Raw genomic sequence first — 15,669 nt, 5'->3', positions numbered from 1 at the left:
GGTCCTTTCCAACCCTAAGTATTCTATGACTTTAAAGTAAACAGGCTGATGAAATGTGAAGATGCTTCAGGTTTGTCTTACAGTAATCCGGGTGTAGTTTGGTGCTGGCAGTGGATGAATTGGGAGAGGAGGCAGAAGTATGGTTGAAGAGCAGGATTAGCAATTGCCAGCAAGTTATAGATGATCTTTTCAGTGCATGTCATTCAACAGGTGAGATGTAGTGAATTCTGCAGCTGTTTAAGGCATTACTGCCCCCAGTTTGTATTCTTTCCCTCAGAGAGGCTGGTAAGATGACGCGTGTTCACACCTCTGTTCATTTTGGTCTGGCATGTTAGCCTGAGCTGCCCCAAAATGTTGATCCTTAAATCTAGGCTATCAGAGAGGAGCAGAAATCCAGAAGGTATATGTTAGGTGCTTTTGCAGCTCTGTATGTCTGGAGTGTGGCTCACACCCCTTTGCTAAAGGGAGTTTTTTCTGTCTGATTCCATATAAACCACAATGTTTGATAACTTTTCTGTAAATCTAGGGGTTACAGGTAGCAGTGTTGGTTTCTGCAGAAACGCAGGTGATCAACAGGCAGTGCAGAATGTAAAGGTTCATTTGGCAAGGTCATAAGCCAGTTAGCAAAGTTTTCCATCTGCAGCTAAGAATAACAGACTGTGATGGTCCAGCACTTTGTAATAGCGGTTGGATGAAGCTGTAGAGGAGTTAGCTGTTAAAGTTAGTTTGTCTAGTATGTAGATGGCAGAACAGCTTTGTTTTCCTTTCAGGTTTTATTTGTCTTGCTCAGTAGGTTTTCCACAGAGTGTTTACCATGTTTAATTCATAGTCTGCTGAGTCAGCTCTGGTCTCACAGGCTCTGTGTATTTGAGTAGGAAACTTCCTATTTGAATTACTTGGAGGGCTTTGTTGTCTTCGCATATTTGGTCTTTGGAGAAGTAACATATCTTTTATGGGTTCTTCTGATCACGAGTCATGTAAGATTAAAACCTATTTAGCTTTCCAAAAAGAAATCACTGCATTGTTTATTACCATTGTAGTGAATCTTTTGAAAAGTTGATGTCTCCTATCTGATACACTTGCAAAAGAAAATGTGTTACATTTTTCCGGGAAATGGGAGGAGTGAGATTTTCAGAAGTCTAGGGTAAAGTTTACCGCTCGGATCCATTTTACGTCTTTGAAGATCAGTGCATAGCTTGTGTGCAGTGATGCTTTTCTTATTTGAACTGTTCTATTACTTTCTTTTTTAGAGCCCTCTTGATAGAGCCCAAGCAGCTAAGAACAAAGGAAACAAATATTTTAAAGCAGGAAAGTATGAGCAAGCTATTCAGTGTTATACGGAGGCTATCAGCCTGTGCCCTCCTGAGAAAAACCTTGATCTTTCTACCTTCTACCAGAATAGAGCTGCTGCATATGAACAATTGGTAAGAAATAAAGATAATTGTGTCTATTTAAAAAAAAAAATAATCAATATAAATTGTGTATTTTATCACTTTTGTCCACTGAAAGATCCCAGGTGGTGATATCTGCTGCCTTCACAAGATGCTCTTGCTTGCAGTTATTTTTCACTAGCTTATCGTGCTTTTTCGCATACAAATTAAATTTTTCTGTTAACTGTTCTCAGTGTATGTTATATAATTCTTATATGTCACTTTCTTGTAAGACAAGGTTTTAATTTCTTATCCTCTTGAACAAGTTAATTTTGCTTCTCTATACTGGAGTGTTTCTTTAACTGTTGGGTGAAAGGCCAAATATTTGGAAGGATGCTACTTCAGAAATTAAACAAATATCCCTGGAATCCTGCTAAAGCCTAGGACCTAAATTTTGCATGTGTGGAAGTAACATTTGCTTGATAGGTCAGTACACTTGATATTAGTTTTAGAAGTCAACCAGTGTTGTTAGACTTGCTTATGAGGTCAAGTTGGCGAGTTGTAAAGGAGTGGAGAAATTGGCTTTAAACAGTTTAAGGTATCAAGTGAGAAACCGTGTGATTAGAGAAATCTAGTCCTGAAAGTTACAGGAGAGACAAAACAGATCTTGTCTAATCAACTACTACTTACAACACTGATTCATGCCATAATGAATCCCAAGTGTATGTGGTTCCTCTTTTTTCAGATATTAGAAAAGCCTGTTTTAATAACCAATTTTGCAGATAAATGGACTTTTAATTCATAATATCCTTGAGCAGTTCTACTCCTACATATTCATTTTTCATACCTTTATAGTAACATAGTGGAGTAAATGGAAATAACAAGGGTGGTGTTTGGTTTTGTTTTTTTTTTTTTAAGAAAAGTGGTTTAGCACTTTGTTAAACTTGTTCGTTGGTTTTCGTTATGTTTAAATCTTTTTTTTTTTCTTCAAATGAACTCATTTTCTCCCCTATGCTTTTTACTACTGCCTAGTTTTGTTTTTCTGTAGGAATTCCTTTTGTTTTGTGGCTCTTTTGGTGCAGGTGGCTTGCAGTGGTGCCTGACATTTTCTTACTGAGAAACTTGTAGAAACAGAAGCCAGCAGGCAGAACCAGGGCCCTAGGGATTGATGCTACTATCAGGTGTCATGACCTGGGAGTTGGTAGTGGAAAGATAATGAAATGCAGCTAAGTGGTGCCTCTCTCACTTTTGTTTTTTTCCGCGCAGCAAAAATGGACAGAGGTGGCACAAGACTGCACAAAGGCTGTCGAGCTTAATCCTAAATATATAAAAGCTCTCTTCAGACGTGCAAAGGCTCATGAGAAGCTAGACAATAAGAAGGAATGTTTAGAAGGTGAGTGTCTCTTGATGTGTCTACTTAAAAGTGGAATTAGCTCAGGTGCTTTGGAGGTAACTTCTGGGGTCGTTTTCTTTTTACTTCTGTAACTACACAGCTACTGCAAATAGGTTTTATTTGCTTGTCAGAAGAAATCTTTTCCCATTTTTCAAGCTCTCGTGTGCTGACATCTGAAATAGCTGCTGAGAAATTGATGTTACTGTAACCACTCAAGGTCTTATTTTTTGAGGATACTCCTACACTTTAGAATTCATCTAACATGCTTAGTGGATAATGCAGACAACAGTTGTTTACTTTCATACAGTAATCAAACTTTGTTCCCTGTTTGTTTTAGAGAAACAGTATTACTACAGAAAACAAGGTGGTTTTGCAGATGGTGATACATCATCAGAAACAAAAGTATTACAGTCACTTAAATGCACTGGCAGGTATTAAAGGGAAAACAGTTTAATTAGCATTTTGTTTTGATATATAACTGTGATGAAAATTGGAATAGATTTAACCTTTTTTCTTTTTTTTTCTTTCTTTTTTTTTTTTTTAATAAATATTAACACTATGTATTTGGCAGAAACTACTGTGTCAAATCCTTCCAAATACTATTCCTAACAGCATACATTTTAAACTGTCAGGAAGATGTGACTGAGAAGCCATGAAAATTAAGGAGAACTACAGGTCAGGTGTGTTGTCTGAGGGCCCGTTTAATCTAAGGGACACTGCTTGAAAGGACACATTTAAATTTCATCAAGTAAAATCATTCCTGTTTGTAATGTTAAAAGGCAAATGAAATTTTCATCTGTGCTCACTCTGAAAGGACAGAAAATAAGGCAGTGCTCTGTCAGATCTATTAAGTTAGTTTAATTATGTGCAACAGCTAAGAATTAGGTCTGCTAAATTAGACAGTAAATAAGACGTGGACATCTTATTTATCTATTTATTTATCTGCTGGCAGAATGCCTTTCTGCCCTGTAAGACCATAGTGAGTGAAAAAGGACTACTTAGGTCGTTTAGTGTAGTCCTTTGCAATCACTGACTGCACTTCTGGAGCAGTGTAATACAATCTAAACCTTACGTAGTTGCAATAAACTGACAGATGATGAAAGCCCCAAGAAAGATCAACTGCCCCTGCCATACTAGGATAGCTTTTAAAGGTATTTCTTTTGTAATGCTAGTAGCAGTAATGTTTGTAGCAATTATTTTCAACCTTGATTTGTGTTTGATTTTTAGCTTGCATTTCTTTCAGATCTGAAAATTACTTGCTTTTTCTTTTTTAGCCAGTAAAATCCAAGGAAGTAGGGTATGTCCATGTAGTGGAGAAAAGCAAAACCTAAAAAAACCCAAAAAATCATCACCACCACCAGCAGAAACCTCCTCCAATGATCTCTGGCAGTATAATTTGGGAAGATAATGCTGCTTCACCCAAGTCTGGGCATTAGTTTACAGCTGTCCTCTTCGGGCAGCACATGTCTGCCGAGGTCATATAGCACAGTATTACTGCACACTATCATTCATGCTCTTTCTGGATGCAGTGTGTTTTCCTGGGGACTCCAATCTGCTTCTTGTCCATGCCAGAGTTGCAGGGAGTTTCTGCGTAAATGATGGCATAATAGTACGGCAGCATAGAATTGCAGAAACTATAGTAAAACTCCAGATTAAGACACTTGAAAAACAAGTGTATTCAAACAATACGCTTTTTGAATTTCAAGTCCAAACTCTGTTCATCTTCACTGATGTTTATGTGAAAATTAAATAGGAAAATCAGTGATAGTATTGCATTAACTAGGGGATCCAGAGAAATAATGTTAATATACCATCAGAACACATTTCATACTGCAAAGCATGATTCAGGTAGCAATGGCTTAACATTTGCAGCGGCTTCTGCGTGTGACTGAAAGTGATGTGATATGGGCTAGCACTTTAAATCAGCCAGCAAGGTATCTCACTTAAACTTGGTCAATTCCAAAGACATGGAAGTGAGAGGAAAAAAATGAGATATAATATGGTAAGATTTCTTGAACTGAGAAAGAAGCAAAATGTAATGGGACTGAATATGAATTTTAAAAGTAGACAGTTAGGACCAGTCCCAGAAGAGAAGCTATGTTAGCACTTTTAACGTGAGCGTAAGATGAACGTGGTTACTGTCCTCAGAGTTTCAAAATGGTGAGAGACCCAGCTGGAGGTGCATATTTTCACTGTTCATCTAAGTATGTTTGTCTCTAGATAAAAACATTAAGATAAAAATAAATGCAGTTTCTTTCATTCGCTGTCATGAAGTCTTTTTATCACAAGGAGATCATTTTGGATACAAATTTCTATCTTGGAAAACATGGTAAATACAGTAAATTGGAAACAGAGGCTTTTACCCTGGAACAGGACATGGATTAGTTTGGCAGACTCATTTTAACAGTGGCACATTTTAATGTACTCCAGTGACTATCAGAATTTATCTTTAATCTTGCTTTTGAATGTTGTTTCCTAGATGTCACTGCAGTCTGCATTTTAGAAGCCTTCCAAAACCAGCAAAGTATGTTACTAGCTGATAAAGTTCTAAAACTCCTTGGAAAAGAAAAGGCCAAAGAGAAATACAAGGTAGGACTTGTGATATTGTTGACAAATTCTGATTTCACCTGACTGGTTGTTGAAATGCTGGTTGTTGGCATTCAGTCAGTGCTAAGTAAGTCACTGTCTTCATCTGTTGAAGAGTAAGAATCAACACAGTTTTGTACAAGGCTGCTATTGTATCAGTGTTGCTTTCTTTTGGGACCTGTCCAAAGTTTTTTAAACCTTAGTAGAGATGTCTATTTCTAAATAACTGTTTTCCTTTAATAATCAAATTTATTATGACATTCAGGAGACATCCTAAGTTGGTGTGCTGCCCTACGTGGGCCTTTTCCAGACTTGCAACGTGATGGAAATGGGGTATGTTGGAACAGCAGTAGTCAAATGTTCAGTTGCACATCAGGTGTGGTAGAGTTAGGCATGTGTGTTGAGATAGGACGTTTATACATAATAATAGAAAATGCATAAAAATGTTGGTTCCATATGTAAGGAATAACTGAAAATGGAAAGAATTATGATTGAGGACTTTTTCCCCCAGGTTATTTTTGGTTTTATAATTAGAAATTTTATGTAGGAAAGATTAAGTTGACAGCAGAATTCCTACCTTTTAGAAAGTGGTAAAATAACTTTTAAGGTGGGGTGGTGGCTTTTCTAAAAGAGTAAGAAAAGCATTGCTTAAGAAAAAATGATGTAGTGTGAAGTCGCATCTGTTTAGTAGTAGTCAGACTTTCTGATTCTGTCTTGAGAAATACGCCTTCATTTCCTAACTACCACAGATTACTTGTGACATTCAGTCTGTCCAAGTCTCTTGCTGTTTCTGTTGCATTTCTGTGAATAGGTCCTCATACCTGTGCTTTTCTGTTTTGGCACTCAGATGTGTTTGTGTTAATGGTTGGAAACTGCAGAAAAGAGAACTATGGAAATACAGGGGTAACCAGGAGCAGTCATTTTAAGTGGCTGTAGGTTTACAAAAAAGTTGGAACAGGTTTTAAACATTCTCGCTTGTTATTAAAACATTCTTGCTTGGTTTTTTGTGATGGTGTTTGAAATACTGAAATCCATGTTGGTTTTGAGATGCTGAATTTCTTTCCTATAGAAACTCACATAAATGTGTGCTGTCGGGATAACAAAATGAATTGTGTTATTAGTGTGTTGTGGTAGTAGCATCACAAAATAGGCATGCTTCAGATAGGCAGGATTATGATAGACCTTAATAGGGAAGACTGCATTCAGACTTCTCTTGTAGGAGAGACTGAATTGTAATTCTCATGTGCAGTGTTCGTTTTGAGCAAGAAATGTTTATTGGCTGTAGAAAGGATTTTGTACCCAAGAGGTGTTACTTCTGGGACTTCAAGTAAAATGGGTGGTATCTGGGCCAAGCTCCACATAAAATTAGCATATTGCCTCATTAGTCTTCATAGCAATGATAGACAGCAGCTTCTCTTGGGCAAGTTGTAGAAAAAGGGCAAATTCCATTCACAATCTACTTGAATTTAGGCTCATGCTTAAATCACCAGCTCACATTTTTCACCCAATTTATGTGCACATATACTGCTTTAGCACATCTACTCAATGTCTTGTGATACCCTAAGAGTCTTAATTTCTGACCACACATGCAGAAATATACTATCTCCCTCCTCTTGAATATCTTTACTTCATTTCTAGTGGTGATGGGTGTTGTGTTGGATCTGAAGCTTAAGTAATCCCTAAATGTCAAACTGTCAAATCAAAAATATCAGACTATCAAATGAGATAGTCAAAAGTCAAACACTGGTTCTTTCATGAACGATATTTTTATAATCATATTTGTTTATCCATTGCCATATATTTACCATCTAATGACTTGAAATTACATTTCTCTGTTTCAGAATCGTGAGCCTCTGATGCCCTCACCACAGTTCATTAAATCCTACTTCAGTTCTTTCACAGATGATATAATCTCCCAACCTTTGCTTAAGGGTGAGAAATCAGATGAAGATAAGGATAAGGAGGGAGAGGCTTCTGAAGTAAAAGAAAAGTGAGTGTACAGTACAGTTGGGAGTTTTTGGCATTGGAATTAAGTTTGCAGTGATTTTTACATTCTGCTCAGTGTAACTTGCTGTTGTTTTTATAGTACTTGGCATGGGAAATCCTGTGGTAGTAAAGTGAGCCTATGAAATGAGATCAGTATTAAAAATGAAACTTTAATGAAAGCTGACTGGTTAGTTCCAAAGTTCTGCTAAACAGAGGAAGGACAATGGGACTGGGGAGATATACTAAATACTTACTACAGTATCATAGTAAATCTTAGGAGATGGGAGGACTAAAGAGAGCTGAATACTCTTTCTGGAGAAAGGAGTGCTTTATATTGAAGGAGAGTTTCCAAGGAAGAGAGCAAGTTAAGTGTTTGGATTGGAAGGGAGAAGACAAGCTAGGAAAAAGGTCTTTGTTAATTAAAACTGTGAACTTACAGCAGCTTGGGCTAAAACGGCATTTTAACTTTCTGGAATCAAAATGCACATAAATGAGAGGTTTGTTCTGACAAAGAAAAGCTTGAGCTTTTTGCTTTTTTGAGTGGAGCTTGAGGACTTGTGAGTGGTGCTTTAACTTACTATGCTGTTTTGCAGTTTAGTTTGGGAAGATATCACTGCTGTCAGTATGGAAACCCTTACAAACAGTGTTAGGATGTTTTTTTAAAGTAAGATAGAATGTCTCTATCTACAGGCAGATCCACTGAATCTAGAACAGTTAGCTGAGGACAAGGCAGTGCTTACCATAAATTTTGCAGTTAAATCCTTCCTTCCACATATAAACAGCACGTTGCCAGGTTTAATATTTCACTTTTCTGACCTGGAATTCCATCCCAGCCCTCTCGTTTTAAGGCAGAGATTATCGCTGTCCTTTATGTGAAACAAAATTGCAGGGGACAAAAGAAGCTCAAGTTCAAGAGCTTTAAAACATTTTTTATTCATTATTTCAAATGTAATTTGGCCATTCTTTGTCTGAATTGTTTTCAGTCTGTGATGGCTTGTCCAAGAATGTTTGTAACTTTATTATGCTGGTGGTGTAACTGAGTATAGCAAAAGGTAGTATTTGTTATGATCAAATGAAAAATCTGAATTGAAATAGCAGTGTTTGGTGAATGTATGTATATATACAACTGTTCTTACATGATTTACAGCTCTGGCTATTTGAGAGCAAAACAATATATGGAAGAAGAGAACTATGACAAAATTATCAGTGAAAGCACAAAAGAAATTGAAGCAAAAGGAAAATACATGGCAGAAGCTTTGCTTCTGCGAGCTACTTTCTACTTACTTATTGGCAATGCAAATGCTGCCAAACCAGACCTAGATCAGGTCATCAGCATGGAAGATGCAAATGTGAAGGTAAGAATCTGTCACATCTGGATTATAGTTTGGGTTGAGAAAATGTAGAAGTTAGGTGATAAACTTGCATTATAGTTCAAGAAGTTGTTTTCCCAAGTTTTCAAATACTTTAATGGGAGTGTTCTGGTTTATTTACTGTTTTGTCATCTTATTTTTTTCAAAAGACCTGTTGATTTTTCTGAGACAGCTGTGCTAAGTAGTACAAACAAAAGAACAGAGGAGGTTGAGTGAACCAGAGGCTTACCCAGCCTGAAATATCAGTTCATAGATAAGAGAAAAATGTTAATTATACTTGCATATTGAACTGCTTCACAAAATGTTGATGTAGTTCTAAGCATAGGGAACCTGTCTTATGAGAGGATTTCTGGGGGGTTGAAAGTCCACTGAGATGGAAGCATAGACTGACATATTTGAAATTAAGCAAAGGGAGTTGATTCATTTAGAGTCAATATGAAATTTATTCCTGTTTAGAATGAGCGAAGTCTGTCAGTGGGAAAAACAAGTCAAATGAAAAATTTACTGTAATTGTAACGGAGCCTTAAATCTGGGGGAATGCTGGAGTGGCTAATGCTTCTTTGAACTTGTTTTACAGCTCCGAGCTAATGCTCTCATCAAACGAGGAAGTATGTATATGCAGCAGCAGCAGCCTGTGTTGTCCACTCAAGACTTCAACATGGCTGCTGATATTGATCCTCAGAATGCAGATGTTTACCACCATCGAGGACAAGTAAGGCACATTAGAGATCTTGTCCCAGTACTTGAATATTTCAGTATATACTAAAAGAAAAAATGAAGATCAGTATATCATTGGAGACACTTTATACTGTTTGTGGCAGAAAACCATGAACTCCTAATTTGAGACTGTTGCAGAATAAACACATAATCTCATTTGCTGGTTCAGGTCAGGCAGAAACAGTTTACTCCTATAGCTGTAGCAAAGATGCAGAGCAACAGAGCCCTGTATCAATACAAACTGACTTAAAAGTTCTAGGCCTTATATATATTTACAGCAGATAAAAACTGCCCAGTGAAGGGGCATGATAAGTCAGAGCAGCATCTGCATAGAAAGCAGCTTTGTTACAGCAGATGTAATGTGTGTCCCTGATAACTCAGTGTCTCTAGCACTGTGGCCTAAACTTGCATCTGTTCAGCTTGTCCCTCTCTGGCTTGTGATGCTACTGCGTCCTTGACTAACTTCTGGATGCAGAGAGGCCTGCTTCTGCAGAAGTGTAATATAAAAGGTGCTGGAAAAAAAAAGGAAACACTACCATATACAGATGTGCTAAGTAACATTCATAAGGAAGACTTCCGTGGATTGAGTGCCTCTCTCCATGAGTTTGTTAGATCTCTCTAGTGCTCACAAATAAGAATGGTGTTATGTGGTAATTGATGGGAATGAAAGTTTTCTGCAGATTGCAAATTGGTGTTTTACAGTAGCTTAACAGTAAAGTGAAAGAATGATGAAGTGAGCTCCTCCCTTGCGGAGGAATGAGAATGTCAAAAAAAAAAAAAAGTTTAAATGCAAGCTGGGAAAGCAGAAATGTTGTGACATACAAATAGTCCACAGACATTAGCTACAGCAAGGCAAAGCGACTTGGGAAAATACAGCATGGTTTTGGAGACTGGACATAATGCTAAAGCAGTATTGGCAACAGCCTAAAATGCCAGCATTCTCAATCCTACACATGCACATTGCCTTTTTGTGTATGAAGCCGGTTTCACTGGTGGCTGTGTTACTTTATGGCAGTGGTTTTTAGTCATGGGTTTTGTAGATTTCTTGGCAGTTCTGCAGCTGAAACAGAGATGAAAAGAGTAACTGATGCTAACTGAATTATCCCTTAAGTGTATGAAGCACAGATTAAATGCAGAAATAGGATTTTCTTTCATTCTGGCTAGCTGAAAATCCTGCTTGACCAAATTGAAGAGGCTGTGGAAGACTTTGATGAATGTATCCGATTGCGACCCGATTCTGCCTTGGCTCAAGCACAGAAGTGTTTTGCTCTGGTAGGTAACATGCTGGTTATCTGGGTGCTTTTTCTTTTCTGTAAAACATACTGTGTTTCTCTGCTTTATTCCAACTTAGTGGAAAAATAGGGCAACAAACATCTGAATATATTTTTAATAAAGAAAATATGCAACAGTTTCTTCAGTTGGAGTCAGGGTTTGCTGCTTTCATTTTGAACTGTTCATTATTCAAACAGTAGATCATTTTTTCTGTTTTGTGGTAGAGGAACACAGATCTTCATTCTAATTGTATCACGTGAAATCTAAATAAAGTGTTAATGTTGTGGAAAATGGTCATCTTCAAGAAATTAAAAAAACCCAAACCCTATTTCAAGCTAGTACAGTACCTCTGTGTGCAGGAATCTTCTGAGGACAGCTTTGCATGGTGTGAACAAGGAGGAATTCTGGGCTTGGAATTTCTAGACTTTTGAAATAGAGGGAGGCTATTGGCAACTATCAGGCCTAATGGCTTCCTTCTTTCACCCTTTCTTCCCTCCAAGTCCACTCTACAGAGACTTGGACACATGGTAGGTTCCTGAAAACAGATTTGGTAGATGTACAGGCATGTCACTTTCAGGAACTTGTAATTGTTATGATGTGTGCATCTTGTGGGGAAGTGGGTAGAGGTCTGATGAGCCTGGTTTTGTGGTGGTGTTTCATTTTTCCTTCTTTTTTGTTTTCTTCTGAATAGTATCGCCAGGCTTATACAGGAAGTAATGCTTTGCCTGTGCAGGTAGCCATGAAGGGCTTCGAAGATGTCATTAAAAAATTTCCAAAGTGTGCTGAAGGTTACGCACTCTATGCTCAGGTACATTTTTCTCTGTCTTAAAGAAAATGCTGCACTCTCTTGCACCTTTTATTTTGGATAGCATGCATTTCTTCAAATAATATATGAAGATTTTTGCGAGTAAGTTCTGGGGTAATACATGCTGCTTTAATAAGCTACCTGAATTTATGGGTGTGGGTGTTTGGGGGTAGAGGAAGTAGAGGGGGAATCAGTGGAGCAGAATATAAGTGATGAGAGTCAAGGGTGGTTATTAGGAGACAGAGGCCTGGCATACACTTCCCCGTGAATTCCTGCATGTGTGTGGCATCTTGCTTGGTGGATGTCAGGGATTCTCTAGGTAATTCGGGAATTAAATGTGTGGTGCTAGGGTAACAGTTTCACTCTGTTACGAGTGACATGTACTGGTCAAACTGAGTTCAGTACATATGTTCAGAGTCCACTTGTACTGGAGACTGTCATTTCTTCTCTGAGAAAACGTACTGCTGGTTCTAGTACGGAGCACGAGATCTTCCAAGTTTAAATAAGTAGGCAGTGGATGCATTTCCTTTTGAAAGAAGTATGTTTGAAGAAGGAAGAAGTTGAGAACTGCAGGTACATACTTTTAGAATTGTTTTTACTTGTAGTACACTTAGCATGTTGCTTGTGTACTATTCCAGGTGGTACTGTGATCAGCAATTTGTGCACTTAAAGCTAGGCACTGAATTTTGAAACTTAACTCTGGTAACTGATGTGCCTGGCCTGCTTAGTGATAGAGAGCTATCTCTAATCTCACATTGTCAATATGGTTTTAATTAGAATTAGCCTAGCATAGAGTGCATGTTTGGGCTGCTTATTGACATACAGGTTTCTCTTCTGATGCAGGCACTAACTGATCAACAGCAGTTTGGCAAAGCTGATGAAATGTATGATAAATGCATTGACCTTGAGCCAGACAATGCCACTACATATGTTCATAAAGGGTATGTAATGAGTTTGCAATCCTTTTGGTCAAGGGCAGTTGGCATGTTTAGATAAATCAACCTGAATTGAATGTTTTGTTGTGAAAACAACTTAGTGTTTTTAAATGTATTTCTACAGTTTCTCTTGACTAAACTGGAAATATGTTTTGGGAAAGTTTCACTCCTAATTACATATCTGCTTGAAGTATGTATCGCTTCTGCTTTAGCCCTATCTTAATTTTAGTTTGTACTGAAGTTTTCTCTTTCATAAATTAACTTGCAACCAGTCTTCTCAAGAGGAATTTGCCTTTCTTTAGAGTCATTGAACTGGTAACATCGCCTGTTGAAACTGCTGACTTTCACATCCATGTGTTTAAAAGCCACGAAGTTACTGTTACCCTGCATTAGGATGTAAATGTAGTCGGGCTTTTGTTTGTTTTTTGTTTTTTGGTTTTGTTTTTTTTTTTGCTTATATGATGAGGGTTTTGGGAAGCATATGTGAAGTTTGTTCTGAATTTCCTTTCTCTTCTAGTTTACTTCAACTCCAGTGGAAGCAAGATTTAGACAAAGGGTTAGAACTCATAAGCAAGGCAATTGAAATCGATAACAAATGTGATTTTGCATATGAGACCATGGGAACTATTGAAGTGCAAAGGTAATGTTGAATTGGAATGTTAAGAGTTCTTAGTTATTTTTGAACTTAGAGTAGTCCTTTAGCTATCCTTTGGATTTTAAGTTAAACAGGTGTCGTGGTTCAAGCCCAGCCGGCAACTTGGAACCACGCAGCCGCTCGCTCACTTCCCCCCCCCACTTCCTTCCTCCTCCTGCTCCCGGAGGGATGGGGAGGAGAATCGGAGGAATGTAACTCCCACGGGTTGAGATAACAGCTCTCCAGTAACTAAGGTATAATACAAACTACTACTGCTACCAATAATAGTGATAAGGGAAATAACAAGGGCAGAGGACACAACCGCTCACCACCCGCCGACCGATACCCAGCCCGACCCAAGCAGCGATCTGGGCCTTCCGGGTAACTCCCCCCAGTTTCTATACCGGGCATGACGTGCTGTGGTATGGAATACCCCTTTGGCCAGTTTGGGTCAGGTGTTCTGCCTCTGCTTCCTCCCGGCTTCTCCTCCTGCCTGGCAGAGCTTGAGACTGAGAAAGTCCTTGGTCAGAGTAAACATTACTTAGCAACAACTAAAAACATCAGTGTCATCAATCAGCGTTGTTCCCAGGCTGAAAGTCAAAACCACAGCACTGCACCAGCTACTAAGAAGGAGAAAAAAATGACTGCTGTAGCTGAACCCAGGACAACAGGCTCCCTGGGGAAGCAGTCACAGTACCAAGCTTGTCAGAGTTCAAGGAGCATCTGGACAACGCTTTTAGTCATACAGTTTAGTTTTAGGTTGTCCTTCGGAGCAGGAATTTGCACTCAATGATCCTCATGGATCTCTTTCAACTTGAGATCTTCTGTATTCTATCTTCTCCCCAGTGCTGTGCAAGGCCAGCTCTTACCCGAAGTCCTGATTTTTGTCTGTAACTCTTGGGTAAAGCCTTCATTTCTCCACAGCATAATTATGCTTATGATCTGACAAGTTTCCATGTTCACCGGTTTCATGCAGATGACTCTGTGTATATTTAAATACATTCTTCCTGCATTTAAAGTGACTTCCTTAATCATTACTAGGCTTCCTGTGTGCCTCATGTAGTGTTTAAACACAATCTTAGTGGACCATTTGTACCGAGGATTCTGAGCTATAGTCTCAAGCCTGACAATTTGGGTTTAATTCCAACAGGACTGCAGTTCACAAGTTCACAGAGTAAGGAGGAAAGACTAATGCACTATTCTGTAACAGAGTATTACAGTTAGGCAAAAGTCTGGGGTGTAGCTGAGAGTATAGTTGAGTTTGGGGTTCTTACATGTCTAGCCATGAAAAGGACAGACAATTAAAGTGTTTGCATGAGACATTTTGCAAGCATTTCCTAATCAAATAACGTGAGCTCTTGTCTACGTGCTAGTTCTCCTCTAAAGCATACAAACTCTTTTTTCAAGGGGGATGAGAGTTCATTTAGTTGTCCTATCAGTATTTTTGTTGTAAAATTTGGTGTCCGGTGGAGAACATTTTATCCCATAGTACTACCCACGGGGGCTCTCAAGAGGAAAGCCATTTAATAGCTGTCTTAGCTGCTTAGGCTTGGTAACAACTTCTCTCAGTTTGCTTATCATAATCACAAGTTCTTGTGGTCATCCCCCCCAAAGTCCTTTTAAAGTGTTAGTAGAGAGTGTAAGTCAAAGGAAAAAAAGATGCTGTAGAGATGGAAAGCTTGTTTTTGCCAGTATTAATTGTACTACATTTTGGTTTATTTCAGGGGTAATCTGGATAAAGCCATTGAAATGTTCAACAAAGCTATCAACCTGGCCAAATCTGAAATGGAGATGGCCCACCTCTACTCACTCTGTGATGCTGCCTATGCCCAGACAGAAGTTGCAAAGAAGTATGGATTGAAACCACCAACACTGTAAAGAAACAAGGAGGAAATGACCTTCTAAAGTGAAGTTGCCCACTTTGGCCAGCCCTAAAGACGCTGTTGCAGACCATGTTGAATGGTGGAACTTAGTTTTTTCCCGTTCGTGGTGTTGTCATTTGCTACATCTGTTAAATGTTTAGGTGTTGTGGGATTGGTTGTTCAAGGAAGTATGCAGTGTTGCATCTTGTTCCTTCTGCAGCAAAAACCTTAAAAACAACAAAAACTTGTTAAGGGAAATGAAGTTGCAAGGGAACAAAAGGAAGATACTTTGGCCATGCAAATAAAAACTTCACACTGGTTCATTTTGGGTGATTATGTTGTGGGCGATTTTTGCTTTATCAAACAATATTACAGCATGTTGGAGGTTTTCCTGTTGATTTTAAAGGTAATACTAGTCAGTGCTGTAAAATAGGTTTCTTTTTTATATGCAATTAATCTTTGAGGGTTGATTTTAATTTTGCAAAAAGAAAAAAAAATTTCAAACTGTTTAATAATAGAGAGGGTTTTTTTAAGTCAGTAGATGTGGAGAGAATCCCTGTAAATATATGCAAGCATGCACAATCTTCCCTTAAAGCCCCTCCCACCCTCTGCACACCTTACTTAGAAATAGTCCTGTGGTAGCTATTAGGGAATTAATTTGATAGTCCTTATCCTCACACCAGAAAGCCCTAACATATTGTATTGGAGAGCTAGTAAATAGGTTGGCTGGGGAAAGGGG

The 15,669-nt window shown here is 38.4% G+C and overlaps 1 protein-coding gene across 1 annotated transcript; it reads left to right on the top strand.

The window, feature by feature from the left end:
• Positions 1-1,250: 1,250 nt before the first annotated feature.
• TOMM70A (translocase of outer mitochondrial membrane 70 homolog A (S. cerevisiae)) lies at positions 1,251-15,248 on the top strand (the record flags this gene model as incomplete). The annotated part of the gene is made up of 11 exons (XM_010016614.1): positions 1,251-1,424; positions 2,637-2,763; positions 5,243-5,352; positions 7,191-7,339; positions 8,483-8,690; positions 9,283-9,417; positions 10,587-10,694; positions 11,386-11,502; positions 12,343-12,440; positions 12,952-13,074; positions 14,793-15,248. Coding segments are annotated over 11 exons (1,503 nt in total), but the record flags the coding sequence as incomplete, so codon positions are not given.
• Between the last annotated feature and the right edge of the window lie 421 nt (positions 15,249-15,669).

This window comes from Nestor notabilis, unplaced genomic scaffold (genome assembly GCF_000696875.1).
Source record: "Nestor notabilis isolate BGI_N333 unplaced genomic scaffold, ASM69687v1 scaffold31006, whole genome shotgun sequence".
Lineage (NCBI taxonomy): Eukaryota > Metazoa > Chordata > Aves > Psittaciformes > Psittacidae > Nestor > Nestor notabilis.
The sequence above is the reverse complement of the archived record's forward strand: the minus strand, read 5'-3'. Positions and strand labels throughout refer to the sequence as shown.